We start from the raw sequence: 20,771 nt of genomic DNA, 5'->3' as shown, positions 1-20,771 counted from the left end.
ACCGCTGAACTCAAGGCCTGCGGGCCAGATCCGGCCCGTGATGTGGTCGGATCTGGCCCACAGGGCCATCCTGGTCTACTCAATGCAGAGAGGAAACATGCCAGCAGTCTGAGGAGTGGCGTCAAACTGGCCATGCCCACTCAGTTGGCCATGCCCACCCAGCCGGCCACGCACGCCTGGCCCCCTTGATCTACATTATATAAATAACACAAGGTGATTGTTGTTGTTAGCTGTGATGTCGTGTCCGACCCATCGTGACCCCTTGGACAATGTTCCTCCAGGCCTTCCTATCCTCTACCATCCTCTGGAGTCCATTTAAGCTCACGCCAACTGCTTCAGTGACTCCATCCAGCCACAGGAATCCTCATTCCTCCTCCTGTTTTCTCCCCCGACAACAACTTTATGACACAGGTAGGGCTGAGAGAGATGAACTGGCTCAAAGTCATCCAAGCTGGTTTTCATGCCTAAACTGAGATTAGAATTCATGGTCTCCCGGTTTCTAGCCTTAACCACTTAGACCAAACTGGCTCTTGCATGAGGGCACATTTGGCCCAAGCTCTTGTGCAGCAAAGGATGTGCCGGGTGGTTTTTGGATCAATCCAGAAAGTCAGTTCGATGCATGACTGTGAAAAAGTTGTGCTAGCTGATCAGTTAAAACAATAGAGCCTCTTCGAGGGATGCATCTCCGCAGCTGGTTTTGAGAATCTGTGGCTGCAGTAGGGAGTTCTTGAAAATCAATTCTGGATACCCTGCAGGCATGGGTAAAATCTACTTACCCTCCCTACCAGTTTGGAAATGCACGCGCCAACCCTTTGCGCATGTGCAAACCCTTCTGCGTATACACAGAGGGTAAAAAACAGGTTACTTCCTGGTTAAAACCAGGAAGTAATGACAACTGGGTGGGTGGATGGGCGGAGCCTCGAGCTGTCATCGCTACTGGTTCTCCGAACCACCGGCCGTCATTGCTACTGGATTGGCCGAACCGGTCTAAACCAGGAGCATTTCACCCTTGCCTGCAGGTGACAATGAACCTGGCTGAATCTGCAGTGAACCAAGTTCACCCTCCAGCTCTGCAGAGTTACGGAGTTGGCCTCAACCAAGTTTAGGAAAATTCTGAACACTATTTGACAGGAACATGTGTGCTGAGAAGCGAAAGGAATGACATAACCAATCAATTGTTATTCCTCAGCAGAAGCAGAGCTCAGCTGAAGTCTGTCAAAGCACATCTTTGTTGGAGTTCATGAAGGCTGTCAGACTCTCTGCTCTGAAGGAGCTTTTGGGCAAGAGAGCTATTGCATATTTATTTATCTCCCCCCCTCCCTCCTTTAATTGCATTTTTATAATATTCCAGATTTTCTAACTGTGGGTAGAAGCTGCCTGAAGTGCAGGATAACTTAAGTTTTGCAAACAGATGGGAACATTGCTCAGTAGTACTGATGCCTAACTACAAAGGTAAAGGCGGTGTTCATCTCCGTTTCAAAGCCGAAGAGCCAGCGCTGTCCGAAAATGTCTCCGTGGTCATGTGACCAGCATAACTAAACGCCCTTCCCTTCCCACCAAAGGCGGTCCCCATTTTTATACTTGCATTTTTTATGTGCTTTCTAACTTCTAGGTTGGCAGAAGTTGGGACAAGTAATGGGAGCTCACCCCATTACGCAGCACTAGGGATTCGAACTGCTGAATTGCTGACCTTTTGATCTTAGCGTCTTAGCCACTGAGCTACCTTTTATCCTAACTATATTTTTTTGTCCTAACTATACATATGGGAAATATTGCAAGGTTTTGGCAATCTCACCGCCGAAATCTCAGGAGGTTTCCTGAGAATCAGGGTTGGGAGGTGACACTTTGAGACCTGCAGGGGTCCACATTAAACCAGTCATCACAAGTTTCTCTCCAGCTTTTAGCTGGACATGTTCACAGAAAGAGATGCCATCACTGCTCTGGGTAACTTGTTCTTAACATTGCACAGTAATCTTCCTGTAATTGAAGGCTTCTACTCCTTGTCCTATGCTTTGAGAGCACACAGAACACATTTTGGATGTCAAGTTGACTGTTGTGACTCCAGTCCCCAAACCTGGCCCCATGCCCGACAGTGACTCAGCGAGTGAGGGGGAAGGGACGGTAAGGCTTACCTCGGGAGCACCAATTCCAGGATCCAGAACCAGACCAGTTGGAGGACATAATGAGGCCATCATCTCCTGATTCCTCCCTTCCCCAGGCTACGCCTTCAGACCCAGCTGATAATAATAATCAAGCTTGGCTTGACCCGTGCTTCAGAAGATTAGAAAGGCAGCGTCATCAAAAGGAAGGGTGGGGCGGGAGCCCCACCCCACAGGATATATAAGGAGCTTTGGTACTGCTCTCACTCCACGTGAAGCAAAGTTTAGCTGATCCATTTCAAAAAGAGCTGAAAGTCTTGCTACGTCAGTCATTTGTTTGAACTTTGGCAGGCAGCTGCGATTTCTCTGCAGGACTGATAAGAGCCATGAATCCGCTGGCTGAAGGCCAGTTCATGGGTCTGAAGTGGGGAAGGAGACAGAACATTGACTTCCCTTCACATGCTACCATATCCCATCTTTCACCTTCCTACCTCAAGACTGTAGAAAGACTCAAGACTCTCCTAGAAGAATGAAATATTTTGAGAAATATTAAAAAGGCAGAATATCTGCGGTGAAATCCTCTGAAGTCTGCTACCAATTCTGTGAGTCAGCTATCGAATGCATGCTTCATGCGCATGCACACCTGAGGCACGCCAGCACAGCGCTAAAAAAGGAACATTTTGAAGCCTTCTGAATCTACAAAGGTAAGTAGCACAGCGAGGAGGGGAAATCCGCTGTGCCACGTGATTTAGATTACCTAGAATCTGATGATTCTAGCTAATATAAATCACGCGTCAGAGCTGATCGTTGGAAATACCGGTTCACCTGAACTGGTAGCATTTTTTACTACCGATTCTCCTGAACCGGTCCAAACCGGTAGCATTTCACTCCTGCAGAATATTATATTTCCTAAAGGGAGAAATGGAGAAACATTTTTTTAAAGCAATCCCACCCCCCCACACACTTTCTTAATAGCCCCGGTGAATATTTTGTGCCCATTAGGAAAGACTGGGCCAACCTATCTAAAATACAAAAAACCTCCAGCTCCAGGATGATGGGATTACCCTTTTCAGGGCAAAGCCGTTAAGCCACAATAGGAATTACCCAACACCCTTTCAGAACACAAACCCCTTCATTGCATCAGCCCAAACTTCAACCAAGCTTAGCTCAGACAAACTCCTTTTGTATATTGGCTCCATGGGAGTCTGACAACAGCCAATAGAATGCATGTTCTTGCACAGGAACAGGAAGCTCAAGTGCAAAGGCCAAGAAAAGGTATAAAAACCCCTCACTCTCAACTCCATGTGAATAGATTTTATGACTGATTAGAGATAAGAGGTAGAAATTAGATGAAGAAAGATTATTGCTATATATGAATTAAATATGAAGGGGGTTTATAATTATAAATATGCTAATATAATTATCAGAATTATAAATAGGTTAATAAAAAGAGAAATTTAGCCTAAACTATTGTTACATTATTACTATTGTTACCAGTATATGCGTTTTAATATTTCTTTTTGTTCTCTGTTTTTCTTTTGTAAATGATGTACCCTGACAATACACTGTATTCAAAATGTTTATGAATTTTTTAAAAAAATGGAGGAAAAAAAGGAATTACCCAACACCCTTTCAGAACAAAAGCCCCTTCACTGCATCAGCCATACTTCAACCAAGCTTAGCTCAGGCAAACTCCTAGGATTTGTACATAGCCCCATGGGAGTCTCACAACAGCCAATACAATACATATTCTTGCACAGGAACAGGAAGCTCAAGTACAAAGGCCAAGAGACGGTATAAAACCCCCTCACTCTTCACTCCATGTGGTCAGCTGCCCAGAATCACACAAGTGCTTGGTGGTTGTGCTTCATCTGTAAACTATCTTTCCAGTCAGCCTCCATGTTTCCAGTGTCCTTCTTCCGGCATAGACCTGAACCAGAGGGATATTTCTTCCAATTAGGCCAAACATTCCCAATCTCTTCAGTTGCTTCTCTCTGGATCAGTGGTGAGTTCTCTCAGTTCTGTCTGGTTCTATAGAACCGATAGTAAAACCAGTAGGAGGCTCTGCCCACCTGCCATGACATCATCATGGGTCATCTGCGTATGCGCAGAAGAATACACATGTGCGCTCCCACACTGCCTCTGGTGGCTCAACAGACTAATGCAGTCTGTTATTAACAGCAGCTGCTTGCAATTACTGCAGGTTCAAGTCCCACCAGGCCCAAGGTTGACTCAGCCTTCCATCCTTTATAAGGTAGGTAAAATGAGGACCCAGATTGTTGGGGGCAATAAAAGTTGACTTTGTATATAATATACAAATGGATGAAGACTATTGCTTAACACAGTGTAAGCCGCCCTGAGTCTTCGGAGAAGGGCGGGATATAAATGCAAAAAAACCCCCCAAAACTGCAAACCGGTACTAAAGGTAAGTACAACCCACCCCTGCCTTGGATGTAATTTCCAAGGACACTTCATATGAGGATTCAAAAACATCACACATTTAAAAAAAATAATAAAACCCCATGAATGTCATTTCAGGAGATATAACTTGGATGTGGCTTGCTGACAATCCTGCTTTTAAAACATGCTTTGCTGAAAAAGCCACCCCATATATGTCTTTGTTCTAAAACCTTGGTCCAAGAGAAAGAACCGTGAAATCTAGGGTTTTAAGGTCTTCTTTTCCAAAGTATCCCCATAATCCCTCTGAAGAACCTGACCTCCACTGGGCTGGGCTGCAACTCAGCAGCAGATGTGAAGATTGTAAATGGAAAACTACCCCTTGTATTATCATACATTCCTTGCCAAAAGAGGTAAGTGGTTTAAAAAACAAACAAACCAGAAGCCTAATCAAGGAAAGCGAGATGGCGAAGTCTACTTTAAGAGACCCTGATTACAAATTGGTGGTACAATCAGAAGCCCCCCACTCCATCTCATTTGGCAGTTTATGCTCTCTCTTTGACATGCATAGGCTAACAGGTCATGAATTCTCAATTGGGTGTTTGGTTAATTTAACGAATGGACTTCCAGTGCAATGCAAAGTCTTGGCCCACCTCCTAATCACTCGGCTGAGTGAGAGACATCTCCTTTCTAGTGGTGGCATTCAAATAATTTAAAAACCGGTTCTCTGCCCTAATGGCCAGTTGTTGGGTATGGCCATGGTGGGTATGGCAAAGGGGTGTGAAAGCCAGAACTCAGCCTCCTGCATCCCCCGGGGAGCAAAAACGGGCCATGAGGGGGGGAAACGCACTGCCTCCCCCCATACCCCATTTTGGGCCTAGTAGGCCTCCCTGCAGCCTCCACCCCCACCCCTACCCCGTGCACCATTTTGGGCCTAGGAGGCCTCCCTGAAGCCTCCTGGGAGTGAAAACGGGCCTAGGAGGCCTCCCTGAAGCCTCCAGGGGGGCGCCCCCCTGTGCCCCATTTTGGGGCACTTAATTAGGAGCCAAAATGAGACACATGGGGACTTCTAGAAGGGGCGGGGCATGGAGGGGGCGGAGCCAGCCAGCAATTTAACTACTGGTTCGCTCGAACCAGCTGAATCCCACAACTGCTCCTTTCCCCTATAACCCTTTCTTGCTAGCAATTCATTGACACAAGTCAATACCCTCAAATTAGAGGCTTTTGTCAGGACTCGGCTTATCCAGCCAGGCAGCCATTCATCCCTTTTTAAAAATCCCTCACAAATGTGTGAGCGATGCATTTTCATAACGAACGAGCGAGCGAGCAAAAACGAAAAAGATTTTCATCAAAGCTAAGCTGTTCTCCTCAACTCGCAAGACAAGATTTGATTTGGGGTTTTTTTTGGTGTGTTTTTTTTCCCCTGCATACATTCTGCTTTCCAGGGAGTTGATGGAAGCGGTGGAGGCAATAAATCATTTTAAACACCCAGTCAAACACTGAAGATAGGAAAAATTGAAATATCAAAGTGGGAAGGATCCCGGAATCCATTAAAACCCACTTTCTACAGGCCAAATGAAGTTGGGTCTAAATATCCACTAAAATGGGTTTGTGATAATAGGTTTCTGGAGACAATATCCTTCTCCTATCTCTGAGTCTTTTTCTCCCATACATCTGGTCCACCTCTTTCATCTCATGCAACTATTCAAATCCGGTGGACCTCTAAGATTGGTTAACTATGAGATGTTCACCAAAGGAAGCTTCCTAGTCCCCAAAGTCTCCTTGGATGGACTTGCAGAATAGTGTGGTAATAAGTGATACTGAGAGGGACATGGTGGCTCAGTGACTATGATGCTGAGCTGGTCGATTGAAAGGTCGGCAGTTCAGCGTTTCAAATCCCTAGTGGGTTGGACTAGATGACCTACAAGGTTCCTTCCAGGCTCGGTTAATCTGTAAACATGATGACCCACTTTGCCAAACCTAAAGGGACAGCTAGGCTTCCTACCACAACCCAAGCTACTCAGTACTTAACTCCATTATATTTTAATGTAACCTGGTGTGCAAACCCAGCTAGTGTTAGCCAACCTTCCTAAACAGTCAAAGATTCTCCCTTTAAACTTAACCCCATTCTGGAATATGAAGAACTGGAATCCATCACCACACCTTCGTAGGTGCTGCAAGATGTTCTTGTAGACATAATATAATATAACAACAGAGTTGGAAGGGACCTTGGAGGCCTTCTAGTCCAACCCCCTGCCCAGGCAGGAAACCCTACACCATCTCAGACAGATGGTTATCCAACATTTTCTTAAAAATTTCCAGTGTTGGAGCATTCACAACTTCTGAAGGCAAGTTGTTCTACTTATTAATTGTTCTAACTATCAGGAAATTTCTCCTTAGTTCTAAGTTGCTTCTTTCCTTGATCAGTTTCCACCCATTGCTTCTTGTTCTACCCTCAGGTGCTTTGGAGAACAGCCCAACTCCCTCTTCTTTGTGGCAACCCCTGAGATATTGAAACACTGCTATCATGTCTCCCCTAGTCCTTCTTTTTATTAAACTAGACATACCCAGTTCCTGCAACCGTTCTTCATATATTTTAGCCTCCAGTCCCCTAATCATCTTTGTTGCTCTTCTCTGCACTCTTTCTAGAGTCTCAACATCTTTTTTACATCGTGGCGACCAAAACTGGATGCAACATTCCAAGTGTGGCCTTACCAAGGCATTATAAAGTGGCACTAACACTTCACGTGATCTTGATTCTATCCCTCTGTTTATGCAGCCCAGAACTGTGTTGGCTTTTTTAGCAGCTGCTGCACACTGCTGGCTCATATCTAAATGGTTATCCACTAGGACTCCAAGATCCCTCTCACAGGTACTACTATTGAGCAAGGTACCACATATACGGTACCTGTGCATTTTGTTTTTTTGGCCTAAATGTAGAACCTTACTTTTTTCACTGTTGAATTTCATTTTGTTAGATAGCGCTGGAGTGTTGGCTATTCCTGCCAGCTTGGTGTCATCTGCAAATTTGATGAGTTCCCCATCTATCCCCTCTAGACATCTTCTTCTAGACATTCTTTTTCCACGCTTCTACTTCTATGCCCCATGCATTTGCTCTTTCCCCTCCCGTCTTCAGACCAGGAAGAAAGTCCCAACCATGAAAATGCTTACTGTTAGTCTTGAGTCTGGCAGGCTCACTGTTTCGGCTGCCAGCCTGATTGATCGCCTTGACGAGGAAGATATACCGTGTGCCGCTTTGCAACCCATGCACCGTATAATGGTTCTGTTTGATGTTGGGGACAATCATCCAGCTGTCCATAGAGTTGTAGAGACCTGGAAAATAAAGGAGCTGATTTAGAACACAGCTGTTCTTTAAAAAAAAAAGTTGTTTCTAGAACCACGCAACGACCTATTTGCACCAAAATTAGAAAGTCTGGTGCTTTTCAAGGTCTGAGGAACAGGCACCCAAAATAATAACTCTTATTCATCTCAGCTGCTCCTCGTTTGGAGTATTTAGTTTTCCTTCAGCTTATTTGAAACCGGGGGTGAAATGCTCCCGGTTCGGACCGGATTGTCCAGATCTAAGCTCAAGAAGGCAAGAATGTAGCCTACCAAGAGGAGTACTTATGGACATTTTAGTTGGAAGACCCCAAACTAACGCCATAAATTTTACCCAGAAGGAAAGTGTGCAGGAGAGGAAGAAAAATTGAGAGGAGAGGGTTGCATAAGCTTATCCCAGAAGCAACTGCTGGATATATACGGATTAAGTAAACCTATAGTCTGACCACCAATGGTGATTCTTTGCATATGAAAAATCTACAGCATCCTGAGATTTCAGAGCTATACAGTATGTATCTCCTCACCCCAACCTCCGTGGCCCTCCAAAGATTTTTGGGAGCACATGCTTAATGTGACGAAAGGAAAAACATGATGGGAGAGTTACTATATACAATATGATAGATAGAAGAGACAGAGAGAGAGAGAGAGAGAGAGGGAGAGAGAGAGAGGGAGAATATTGTAGCTCAGGTTTGAAATTAGGGATCCTTGGTTTTGGTCTAACATCCACAAAACCATCAACAACATCTTCAAGATCACTCCCACCAACACTGGCAAGGCAAGCTACTAATATATAAACTGAAAGCAAACTCACTCCTTACTAGGTTGAGTAATGAAATGTCTGCAAGAAAACAACCAGGTTCTGAGAGCACCAGGGACATGGGAGGGAGAGAGAGAGAAAGAGAAAGAGAAGAGAAGAGACAGAGACAGAGACAGAAGAGAGTGAGAAAAGAGAGAGAGAAAAGAGAGGAGAGAGAGAGGAGAGATTAGATAGATAGATAGATAGATAGATAGATAGATAGATAGATAGATAGATAGATAGATAGATAGGTAAGTAGGTAGATAGGTAGGTAGGTAGATAGGTAGGTAGGTAGGTAGGTAGGTAGGTAGGTAGGTAGGTAGGAAGGAAGATGTAGGTAGCTAAGAAGAGAGAGAGAGGATAGATAGATAGATAGATAGATAGATAGATAGATAGATAGATAGATAGATAGATAGATAGATAGATAGATAGATAGATAGATAGATAGGTAAGTAGGTAGATAGGTAGGTAGGTAGATAGGTAGGTAGGTAGGTAGGTAGGTAGGTAGGAAGGAAGATGTAGGTAGCTAAGAAGAGAGAGAGAGGATAGATAGATAGATAGATAGATAGATAGATAGATAGATAGATAGATAGATAGATAGATAGACAGACAGACAGACAGACAGACAGACAGACAGACAGACAGACAGACAGACAGACAGATGTAGATAGAGGGAGGGAGGGAGGGGGAGAGAGAGAGAGGTGCAAATTAAACATAGGAGGATACTTTCTTTCTAAAATCTGCTTTGGTTTTCCCTATATCAATTTTAGTGCAAGACACTCAGAGGCCATGAGCTGGCCTTGGGCTTGAAAAAAAAATATGTCACACCTCTCCTGTCTGATTTATGGCCGGAAATCAATCCAGAGATAACAAAGGCAGTAAGAGATAAGGTGGGCAAACTAAGTGCAGGAAGTGGATTATCTGGTTTACTTTACAAGCCCTGTTCACTGGGTAGCTTTAATGCGAGAAGCGGGAGATAACATCTCTTACAAATCACCAAAGTCTAATTTTACACCTCCTTTCTTCACCCTCTAATCCCAGACAGTAAACAGTTTAGAGAATGGGATCTTCTCGGATGTCTAAAGGAAAATAAACATTGCCCATGCAAGAACAGGAGATGCTTAATCTGCTAATTCCCAATTTACAAATTATGTGCATGTGGTGTGAACAGGTGCCTCCAAATACATGCACAAATGTTCACCAGCCTGAACCATCTTGGTAGCTCTTCCACCAACACCTCAGCAATCTTCTTGATCTACTGTAGAGAAGAGAAGAGAAGAGAAGAGAAGAGAAGAGAAGAGAAGAGAAGAGAAGAGAAGAGAAGAGAAGAGAAGAGAAGAGGGAACGGAAAGGAAGAGGAGAGGAGGGGAGAGGAGAGGAGAGGAGGGGAGGGGAGGGGAAGGGAGAGGACGGGAGAGGAGAGGAGGGGGGGAGGAGAGGGGAGGGAAGGGAAGGGAAGGGAAGGGAAGGGAAGGGAAGGGAAGAGAGAAGGGGAGAGGAGAGGAGAGGAGAGGAGAGGAGAGGAGAGGAGAGGAGAGGAGAGGAGAGGGGAGAGGAGAGAAGGGAAGGGAAGGGAAGGGAAGGGGATAGGATAGGATAGGATAGGATAGGATAGGAAGGGACATTGGAGGTCTTCTAGTCCAACCCCCTGCTTAAGCAAGAAACCCTATACCACTTCAGACAGTTGGTTGTCCAATCTCTTCTTAAAAACTTCCAGTGTTGGAGCATTCACAACTTCTGGACCCGAGTTGTCCCACTGATTAATTGTTCTAACTGTCAGGAAAGTTCTCCTTAATTCTAATTGCTTCTCTCCTTGATTAGTTTCCACCCGTTGCTTCTTGTCCTGTCTTCTCCATCAACCTTATCTGTTTTCTTCTACTTCCATCAACCTTGCTTTGTTGCATTTGTTTTCCCTAGGCTAACATCTGCCTGCATATCAAATCCAAAGTAAATATCTACTTGTTGATCATTGGATCAAGGCAGCAACTACTCTTTTTGTTGGTCCAGGACCGGGGAACTGATTCTTCTTGCAGTGCATGGTACACTTAGCACCCTTCTCCAATCTGTAATTGTATTGATATTGATTGTTTCCTGATTGCTTATTTGTACCCTACGACTATCATTAAGTCTTGATGAAGGTATCTTTTCTTTTATGTACACTGAGAGCGTATGCACCAAGACAAATTCCTTGTGTGTCCAATCACACTTGGCCAATAAAGAATTCTGTGCTATTCTATTCTAATTCAGAAGCAACCATTTTTGTTATTCTTTTACAGCTTTACCTTCATGGAGATAACGTGCAATTTGATCTTGACATTTTTCTATGCAATACCATCTACACTGCTGGCCTTCTGTCCAATCCACTATACTTTGTTCAGATTTTGGACTGGATCATCATCATCATCATCATCATCAATTAACAACCCCCTAATACCTTGCGGGGTGGACTCCACAAGCAGAGTTGTTTTAATGGCCGGATGCCCTTTCTGTTGCCAATGTGGAGTTTTGTTCACCAGATATATTCTCAGTTTGCCCAGAGAGAGAAATATTTGCCTCTACCTAGGATCAAACTCACAGCCTCCTGATTATGAGGCGAGAGCTCCACCTCTAGGCCACCGCACCATTCCAGATTTTGGACTGGATGGATAGTTTAATTTTATACAGCAGGGTTTTTTTTAATACAGAGAGCCATTTTTGCAATGTTTGTTTAAAACATTATATGGTCCATTCAAGCTTTATTGTTGTTGTTGTTGTTAGTCACGAAGTTGTATCCGACCCATCATGACCCCATGGACAACATTCCTCCAGGCCTTCCTGTCCTCTACCATCCCCCGGAGTCCATTTAAGCTCACGCCTTCTGCTTCACTGACTCCATCCAGCCACCTCATTCTCTGTTGTCCCCTTCATTAAGTGTTGTACCTTATAATTCTTAATGAACGTATCTTTTCTTTTACGTACACTGAGAGCATATGCACCAAGACAAATTCCTTGTGTATCCAATCACACTTGGCCAATGAAGAATTCAATTCAATTCAATTCAATTCAATTCAATTCAATTCTATTCTATTCTATTCTATTCTATTCTATTCTATTCTATTCTATTCTATTCTATTCTATTCTTCTTTTGCCCTCAGTCGTTCCCAGCATTAGGCTCTTCTCCAGTGAGTCCTTCCTTCTCATTAGGTGGCCAAAGTTTTTGAGTTTCATCTTGAGTTTTCACCATTCAAGCTTACCGGGAAATAAATCCCAAGAAACATAACTGGACTAACTCCCAAGTTAATTGCCCCAAGGAGTTTGTTTCCTCATTGAAGGTTAGGCTAGAGCAGCGGTTCTCAACCTGTGGGTCGGGACCCCGTTGGGGGTCGAATGATGATTTGCCAGGGGTCACCTAAGACCATCGGAAATATGGGAAGTATACTTGCGAGTCAAAGAATTGCGCTCCAATGGTTGACTCCACAAGCCAGCTGCAGGCTCTTCAAATCGCTAGCCGAATTCGGCTTCAGGCGCGATGAATTAAAAAAGAGAGAAATCTTTGCTCTGATGTCTCCCTCTCAAGCCAGCTGCAATCACTCCCAATCGCTAGCCTAATCTGGCTTCAGGCGGCGATAGACTTAATAGGGGAGGAGTCTCCTCTTTAATGCCTCCGTCCTCAAGGCAATCACAAGCAGTTCAGATCGCTAGCCAATACGGCTTCAGGCGCGATAAATTCAAAACGAAAATAATTTTATGGTTGGGGTCGCCACATCGTGGGGAATTGTATTAAAGGGGTTGCAGCACTATAAAGGTTGAGAACCACTGGGCTAGAGGTTCAGTCCCTGGTCCCCAAAGGTGGGACGAAACCCGCAATACAGCTTATTCAACAGACGAAGTAGCTCTGGAAATGATAGCACTTGGTACTGTTGGCCTCCTGCTGTTGTTATTCAGTCACTAGGTCATATCCAAACCCTTCGCAACCCCATGAACCACAACAAACAATCCTCCACTATCTCCTAGAGTTTGCCCAAATTCATGTTTGTTGTGTCAATGACACTATCTAACCATCTCATCCCCTGCCGCCCCTTTCCCCTTTTTGCATTCCATCTTTCCCAACATCAGGGTCTTTCTTGATGATCCTCTCTTCTCTTTTTGGTGGCCAAAGTATTTGGGCTTCAGCATCTCTCCTTTCACAAAACAGTCACGGTTGATCTCCTTTAGGATGGATCGACTGACTGATTTGATTTCCAAGAATCTAATCCTGTCCTCCCCCTTGACAAATGAAGGTTTGAAAGGAATGTCAGGATTACCCAGTCCAGGCAATTCCTGGATGAGATGGTTAGATGGTATCATAGCGGCAACGAACTTGAATTTGAGCAAACTCCAGGAGATTTCTGGAAGCCTGGAAGCCTTTTTGTAATGTATCTGGAGGAGAGGAAGAGAAGAGGTCAATCAATCCCTCTCTAGTGATTAACTCAGAGGGTGGCATCAATTCCTACTCCTACCTGGGTATGCTATGTAGAGAATGGCAAAATGAGGGTAGAGTGGCTGTCTGCTGCAGCATCCTTTTTTGAGTAATTTGTGCCACGAGAGTCTTGATTTTGTTGCAGGGGGTCATCTTCTGGAACACCCCCTATAGTTCAGTTGCGCCGGGCATCCTTCAAAAAGCAAAGGAATTCTTCAAGAAACCTCAGATGCTTGTTTTCTCTTACTATCCCTCCCTTTTTGCCTTTTGGTACTGTAAGAAAACTAAGATCATGGCATTTGGCCCTCTCAATTCCTAGCAAATAGATGGGGAAGAAATGGAGGTAGTGTCAGATTTTATTTTCCTGGGCTCCAAGATCACCGCAGATGGAGACTGCAGCTAAGAAATTAAAAGACGTTTGCTCCTGGGGCGGAAAGCTATGGCAAATCTAGACAGCGTACTAAAAAGCAGAGACATCACCCTGCCAACAAAAGCGCGTATAGTCAAGGCGATGGTTTTCCCAGTTGCAATGTATGGTTGTGAAAGTTGGACCATAAGGAAGGCTGAGTGCCAAAGAATTGAGGCCTTTGAACTCTGGTGCTGGAGAAGTCTCCTGCGAGTCCCTTGGACTGCAAGGCGATCCAACTGGTTAGTCCTAGAGGAGATCAACCCTGACTGCTCTTTAGAAGGCCAGATCCTGAAGATGAAACTCAAATACTTTGGCCACCTAATGAGAAGGAAGGACTTCCTGGAGAAGAGCCTAATGCTGGGAACAATTGAGGGCAAAAGAAAAAGGGGACAACAGAGAATGAGGTGGCTGGATGGAGTCACTGAAGCAGTCAGCATGAGCTTAAATGGACTCCAGAGGATGGTAGAGGACAGGAAGGCCTGGAGGAACGTTGTCCATGGGGGGGTCGCGATGGGTTGGATAGCAGCTAACTTCACAACTAACGACTTTGCAACTAACAACAACAACAATCCCTCCTTTTTCTTGTACCTTCCTGCAGTCTGCCTGGAGACACAGCCTCTGCAATCTTGCTGGCTGTTTCTTCCATCCACCCTTCCCACTAGCGAAGCTCAGGTTCTGCTAAGGCTGGCAGAGAAGAAGGAATCGGATTGTTCCGCTCCTGGGTGGAAAGAACAGGAGACCAAGGTGGGGGCATAAAATTGAGAAGATACCCTCAGGCTCCAGGCAGAGCTGTGTTGTATCAGGTTGTATCCCAGGCACAATAGTGGCAGATATTCCCAGTGTGGAACAACACAGCTGGTAGCCTTGAACTTGGCTTAAGGGTCTCAGAGACACAGCACGGCGTGGCTGTATAAGAAGCCCGACTGCTTGCAAGGATGAAGCTTACATAAGGGTTGATTATCCTCTGTCAAAGCACAAGATGCAAAATCCTTCTTGTGCCCCAAGGTGACTCAAACCTATTGCTTCTTCCTCCTGTTATGTGTCAACAAGCTTTAAGCTTCACGACCTTGAATGAATGATTGTTGATCCATCATGTCACCGTCATCTTTGCCCCCCGGAGGCTCTCAGCTTGACTCTTATCCACTTTGGCTTTTTCCAGAATGGTTGGATCTACAACCTTTTACTGTTCTTCTGTGAGGCCAACAATTGGGGAAGATTGATCTATGCCCCTAGATTGGCGGCCAAGGGCCACTTAAGCTTTTGACTGACATGCTGGAGACCAAATTTAGAAAAGCAGTGGCTGTTGTGATCTGCCAGCAGCCAGTAGAGCTGGCAGCAGATTCAGACAGTGAGGGGGTTGGGGAGGAACGTGGGCCAGTCCTGGAGACTGGGGAAGGCTCGGACGAGGGCTCTGAGTCAGAAGCAGAGAGGGGGCCAAGGCCATCTGGTAGTTCTTTGCTGCCTCCGGAGTGGAGTCTCTGGAGTCTGACATCAGAGAGGCAGAAGAACAGCATGAGCCTGTCCCCAATTTGCGCATGCGCAGAGCTGCCAGGAGACAGGAACAATTAAGAAAACAGGGTCGACTTGGGAGTAAGGCTTGGAGATGATTGCCCCTCCCATAAGACATAAAGGAGAAGCGAAATGGGATGTGACCTTTTGCAGGAAGCAATTAGTTCATCTGGTTGGTAAAAGCTGTGGAAAAGTTCGGTTTGACTCTGTGCTAAGTTTGGCCTTGCCCTGCGTGTGGCAATTAGTTCTCTGGCAGCATTCCAAGGGTGATAAGGTGGGTGTTTGTAAACACTCCCTGCTAGACTGTTTGATACGCCCTTCGGACTGGGAATGACAATAATTCACAGCCGTCTGAATTAAAGAGGTTTTTCGGGACTAAGTTTGTACTGTATACTTTCTCAGCAAGCCTAGGTCAGAACAGCGACAAAAAACTAACTTTAATTCCAATCTCAACTCAAATCCACTTAATGAACCTGATTATTCTTCATGAATGTAATAATCTTTCATTCCTCTTGCTTTAACTGTTGCCAACTCCAAGAAAACCAGCTTAGGATCCATGGTGGCACAGTGGTTAGGATGCAGTACTGCAGGCTACTTCTGCTGACTACAGGCTGCCAGCAGTTCGGCAGTTCAATCCTGTCCAGCTCAAGTTTGACTCAGCCTTGTATCTTACTGAGGTCAGTAAAATGAGGATCCAAATTGTTGGGGGCAATATGCTAAAGCACTGTGAAGCAATATATACAGTAAGTCTAAGTGCTATTGTTATTGCTAGCTGGAGAGGACCTATCTCAGTGTAACATCTCAACTTATGCACCAAGACTATAACATGAGAGGTTGTGTCCTTTCCTTTCTCGTACTGAACTCATGGATAATATATTCTCTCCTTTTTTCTTAGGTTCAGTGGGTTATGCTTTGCCAGAACGCTTCTACCTACCAAAACCCAATTAAAGTATTATTAACCTAATTTTGTGAAGCTTCTTCTCCAGTAACATTGAATTGCTAACTAGGGCATACAAAACCTTTGCCAGACCAATTCTCGAATACAGCTCGTCTGCCTGGAATCCACACTATATATCGAACATTAATATGATTGAGCGGGTCCAGAGGTATTTTACAAGAAGGGTACTCCACTCCTCTGCTCACAATAGAATCCCTGATGCCACCAGGCTTGAAATTTTGGGCTTAGACAATCTAGAACTGCACCACCTGCAGTCCGATCTAAGCATAGTACACAAAATTGTCTGCTACAATGTCTTACCTGTCAACGACTTCTTCAGCTTCAACCTCAATAATACATGGGCAAACAATCGATAAAAACTCAGAGTAAACCGCTCCAAACTCGATTGCAGAAAACACGACTTTTTTTTTTTATTATTTGCATTTATATCCCGCCCTTCTCCGAAGACTCAGGGCGGCTTACACTATGTTAAGCAATAGTCTTCATCCATTTGTATATTATATACAAAGTCAACTTATTGCCCCCAACAATCTGGGTCCTCATTTTACCTACCTTATAAAGGATGGAAGGCTGAGTCAACCTTGGGCCTGGTGGGACTAGAACCTGCAGTAATTGCAAGCAGCTGCTGTTAATAACAGACTGTCTTACCAGTCTGAGCCACCAGAGGCCCACAGACTTCAGCAACAGAGTGGTCAACACCTGGAATGTTCTACCCGACTCCGTTGTTACAGCCGCAAACCCTCACAGCTTCAACCTTAAACTGCCTACCGTGGACCTCACCTCGTTCCTAAGAGGTCAGTAAAGGGGGCGTGCGTAAGTGCACCAGCGTGCCTACCGTCCCTGTCCTACTGTCCCCGTTTCTTTGTATCCATTTCCTTCGTTCATGTCCATGTTCATATTCATACCTGCCATCTTGTACACGTTTGACAAACAATAAATAAAACAAATCATAAAAAATAAACACAACACCCATCATAAAAGGTGAGATTTTCCCAAGAAAGTGCCATTTCAGAATTCAGGAAAGGGAGGTCATCTGAATTCTTTACGCGAAATCACAAAGGAAAGTTAGCAGGTGAGGGCAAAGCTAGAATGCTTTCCGAGTCTCGCTTGCCACAAACAGGATGGGGAAGTGACAGGCACCAAAGATCAGGTATAAATGTGAAGGTCCCATTAAGCGCTCCATGGCTTAGGACCGGGTTACTTACGGGACCGCCTGCTGCCACCGATTGCCTTCCATCGACCAGTGCGCTCCCATAGGGAGGGTCTCCTCAGGGTGCCGTCGGTCAGACAATGTCGACTGGCGACCCCAGGGGGAGGGCCTTCTCTGTGGGGGCTCCTGCCCTCTGAAACAAGCTACCTTCAGGGATACGTCGACTCCCTGACCTCCGGACCTTTCGTCGCGAGCTCAAGACATTTCCTTTTCATCGCACAGGGCTGGCCTAATAGTTTTAATGGGGGCTTTTATTAGTTTTATTAATCATTTCTAGCCAAATTGAATCAGTTTTTTAATAATGTTTTAATTTTTGTATTTTTGTTTTTTATTCGGCTGTAAACCGCCCTGAGTCCTTCGGGAGAAGGGCGGTATATAAATCAAAATAATAAATAAATAAAATAAAAACAGAATTATTGCTAAAATGCTTACACTCGGGAATGTTTTGAACCAAAAGTCAGCATCTGCTTGAAGTTTTATTTGTTTGTTTGTAGGATTTATACAGCCACCCACTCACCCTCGGTGACTCTGGGCAACTTACAAAAAGTTTTTTAAAACCTCAACATAAAAAAGAATAAAAGCAATAACAGTTAAATAAGGGCCAAGTGAATTCAGGGGGAGAGAGGGTTAAATTTAGCCACTTGTGGTTATGGAGGGATTCTAGGTTAATCCCTCTTTAAACTCCACCCCCAGGTTCTGCCTAAGGGTGGGCTTCAAAAATTTTAGCAAGGGGTTCTCTGCCCGGTTGATGGGTGGGCGTGGCCATGGTGGGCGTGGACTAGTTGCTCTCCTCCACCGTAGCGGTGTGTGTGTGTTTTTGCCCTCCGGACGTTTTCCTCGAGCATCCGGGAGGATAAAAATGGCCTCCCAGAGGCTCAGGGAAAGCCTCCGGAGCCTGGGGACGGCAAAACTGCCCTCCTCCGCTATGGACCTGAACTTCCAGTAAGCCCGTTTTTCTCCCACCCCGAGCCTCTGCATGTGCCTCACACTTACTTGCATCCAAAATGGGCCACGTGGGGACTTCTGGGAGGGGCAGGGCAGTGTCGTGTCCCACTCCTCCGCTGACGGCCGGGTCAGGGAAATCCGAATCAGGCGTGCCTCTGCAGCTCTGCCAAAGTCCTAGCAAAGTTCTCAAGGCAGGCAGGAGACCAGAAAGTGATTTCAGCAAGATATGTTAGATTTTGCCTGACTCAGAGAATGCCAGAAAGCAGATCCTTTATATAGGCCATGGGGTGTGGCTCCATGACTCAGCACTTATCCAGGCCTGCCCCTCCCTTCCTTCTGTCGCCGCTGCCTATCAATTCTTCTGAAGCGAGGGTCACTCCAGTCTGCAGCTGTTGGTAATTGACCTTCCTCAGGCTCACATGCTGTGGGGGAGGGGGAGGGGTCTAGTTGCTCCATTTGCCTGGGCATGGAGCCAGAGCTGGGGGCTGGAGGCACTTCTTCCTCCTCGGCCTGTCTGGGCATGGAGCCAGGGCTGCGGCTGGGAGGCATGCTAGGACATTCCTCAGCGTTCGAAAGCAGATAAGATGGGCCCGGCTGCGGGGAAAGCGGACGAGGCACAACAGGCAGGGTGGATGGGGTCAGCCAGGAGTGGGATTTGGGGGTTCTCTGAACTGCACAGAATCTTACCTAGAGGTTCTCCCGAACCCCCGTGAACCCCCAGCAGCCCACCCCTGATTCTGCCACTCCTTCTTCTACTTCAAGCCATTTTCAGAATGCCTTTGCTCTCTAACAGGACTCTACAATGCATTCCAATATAACACAAATAAATTACACTGTGATTATCTGAGTCGGCTTTTAGCCAGCACATGAAATTACGGAGGCTTTTGTTGCTTGAATAAAAAGAATTTAAAGTCGATAAAAGCGGGGGATAAGAGATGCCGAATGATAGAGTTTGAAGTTGGGGTTTTATAGCCATGCCTCATTACTTACAAACAACTGTTGTGGAAAGCCAGTTTCCCTCCCGCTCCTCCCCACTATCACATCTAGTTAAGCAGTAGCTGCCGCAACCTGCAGCTTACCTCTATTATCTTTCTGATGACTTGTCTTCCAGGTGAGCTATCAGAGACCAGCAAGCCACTCAGAAGGGTTGGTCCCAGAGTACTGAGCTAAAATGCTTGCAATCGATTCCCTCCCCTTCCCTGGACTGTGATTGTATCGTACTATTTCCGATCTTGCTAAAGGTCACCCTGAAAGTTCAGGCTGAGTTGAGAAGTCAATGGAGTGGAATACAATGGTCAGAGTCTCTAGCTATAGTCTGAGCTATAGCAAGGGTGTAAAACTCAATTTCATTGAGGGTCACAACAGGGTTGTGTTTGTTGTGGTCTGTCAACAGCCTGCGGAGCTGGCAACGGACAGCGATGAGGCTGAGGAAGAGCGTGGGCCAGTCCTGGAGGCTGGGGAAGGTCCGGATGAGGGCTCTGCATCCGAGGCTGAGGTGGAATCAGGGTCATTGGGAAGTGAGGTGCGGACTCCAGAGCCTCCAGAGACTGACAGTGGTGAGGCAGAGGAACAGGAGGAACCTGTTCCTAATGCACGTATGAGAAGAGCTGCCAGAAGGCAAGAGCAGCTCAAGCAAAGAGGACGACTCGGGAGTAGGGCCAAGAGATGAGTGGCCCCTTTCATAAGGCTTAAAACAGACCAGCAATGGCATTTGGGCTTTGTCAGAAAAACAATGTTAGTAGCTTCAACTTCTTGCATTTATTTTTGTATCGGTGTCTTCTGAACATTTGCCAAAAAAGGCCTTTGGCAGTTTGCCTAATTGGACAAAGGTTTGTGATAGGATTGAGGAATTTGTGTTGGGAGGAATTTGCTTTAATTTAGTTGAACTACGCTGAGAATGAAGTAATTCTCAGCTTTTCGAATAAACTTTGTTTGTTTTTTCACTGACTGAGTTTATACTACTACCTACTTGGGCTTGGGTCAACACAGTGTTTGACCTCAGGGGCCTGGGGGGGTCGTGGCTAGGGTGGGTGTGGCCAGCTCCATGTCATTCATTGAGGCTCTCTTTTCAGCCACGATGGCTTCCTGGAGCCCTCTGCCACTGCGGGCACCCGTCCTAAGCTCTGTTTTCGCTGGCAGAGGCACAGTGTGGTCCTTCACTGTTTCCAGGGTGACCCCATGGGCCAGATCTAAATACCCCATGGGCCAGATCTGGCCCATGGGCCTTGAGTTTCACACCCCTGAGCTATAGGTTTCAGCTAGCAATCAATCTAAAGCATATGCAGTAGCCACAGAGCAAATGGCTACTTCTGACATCTGCCTCACCACAGGTTCAACTCTGCATCTATGGCCTAGCAAGCCAGATTTACTCATACAATGTCTCATACAACGTTGTAGTAAGTCCAGTGGTGGGATTCAGCCGGTTCTGTCCAGTTCGAATGAACCGGTGGCACTGACTGCAGTAGACCTCGGGCACCTGCCCAGAGGTTATGACATTCTATTTAGCCATGTTTTGGAGACCGTGTGCATGTACGGAAGGCGCGAGAGAGAGCAAAGAGCATGCACAGAAGGCCGAGCACATGTGGAAGGTCGAGGATGCGTGGAAGCATGTCCGGAAGGCCAAGCACACACATGCTCACATTTGCGAACCAGTAGGGAAGGTAAGTGAATC

The 20,771-nt window shown here is 45.7% G+C and overlaps 1 protein-coding gene across 4 annotated transcripts in view; it reads right to left on the bottom strand.

Moving 5' to 3' along the window:
• The window catches only part of MID2 (midline 2), a 231,955-nt gene that overhangs the window by 18,493 nt on the left and 192,691 nt on the right, over nt 1–20,771 (bottom strand). For all 4 annotated transcript variants that reach the window (XM_058196559.1, XM_058196562.1, XM_058196560.1 and 1 more), the window contains exon 8: nt 7,668–7,829. In XM_058196559.1, the coding sequence (XP_058052542.1) occupies nt 7,668–7,829 (162 nt within the window). The remainder of the gene's footprint in view (nt 1–7,667; nt 7,830–20,771) is intronic.

This window comes from Ahaetulla prasina, chromosome 11 (genome assembly GCF_028640845.1).
Source record: "Ahaetulla prasina isolate Xishuangbanna chromosome 11, ASM2864084v1, whole genome shotgun sequence".
Lineage (NCBI taxonomy): Eukaryota > Metazoa > Chordata > Lepidosauria > Squamata > Colubridae > Ahaetulla > Ahaetulla prasina.
This window is presented reverse-complemented; position numbering and strand designations above follow the sequence as displayed.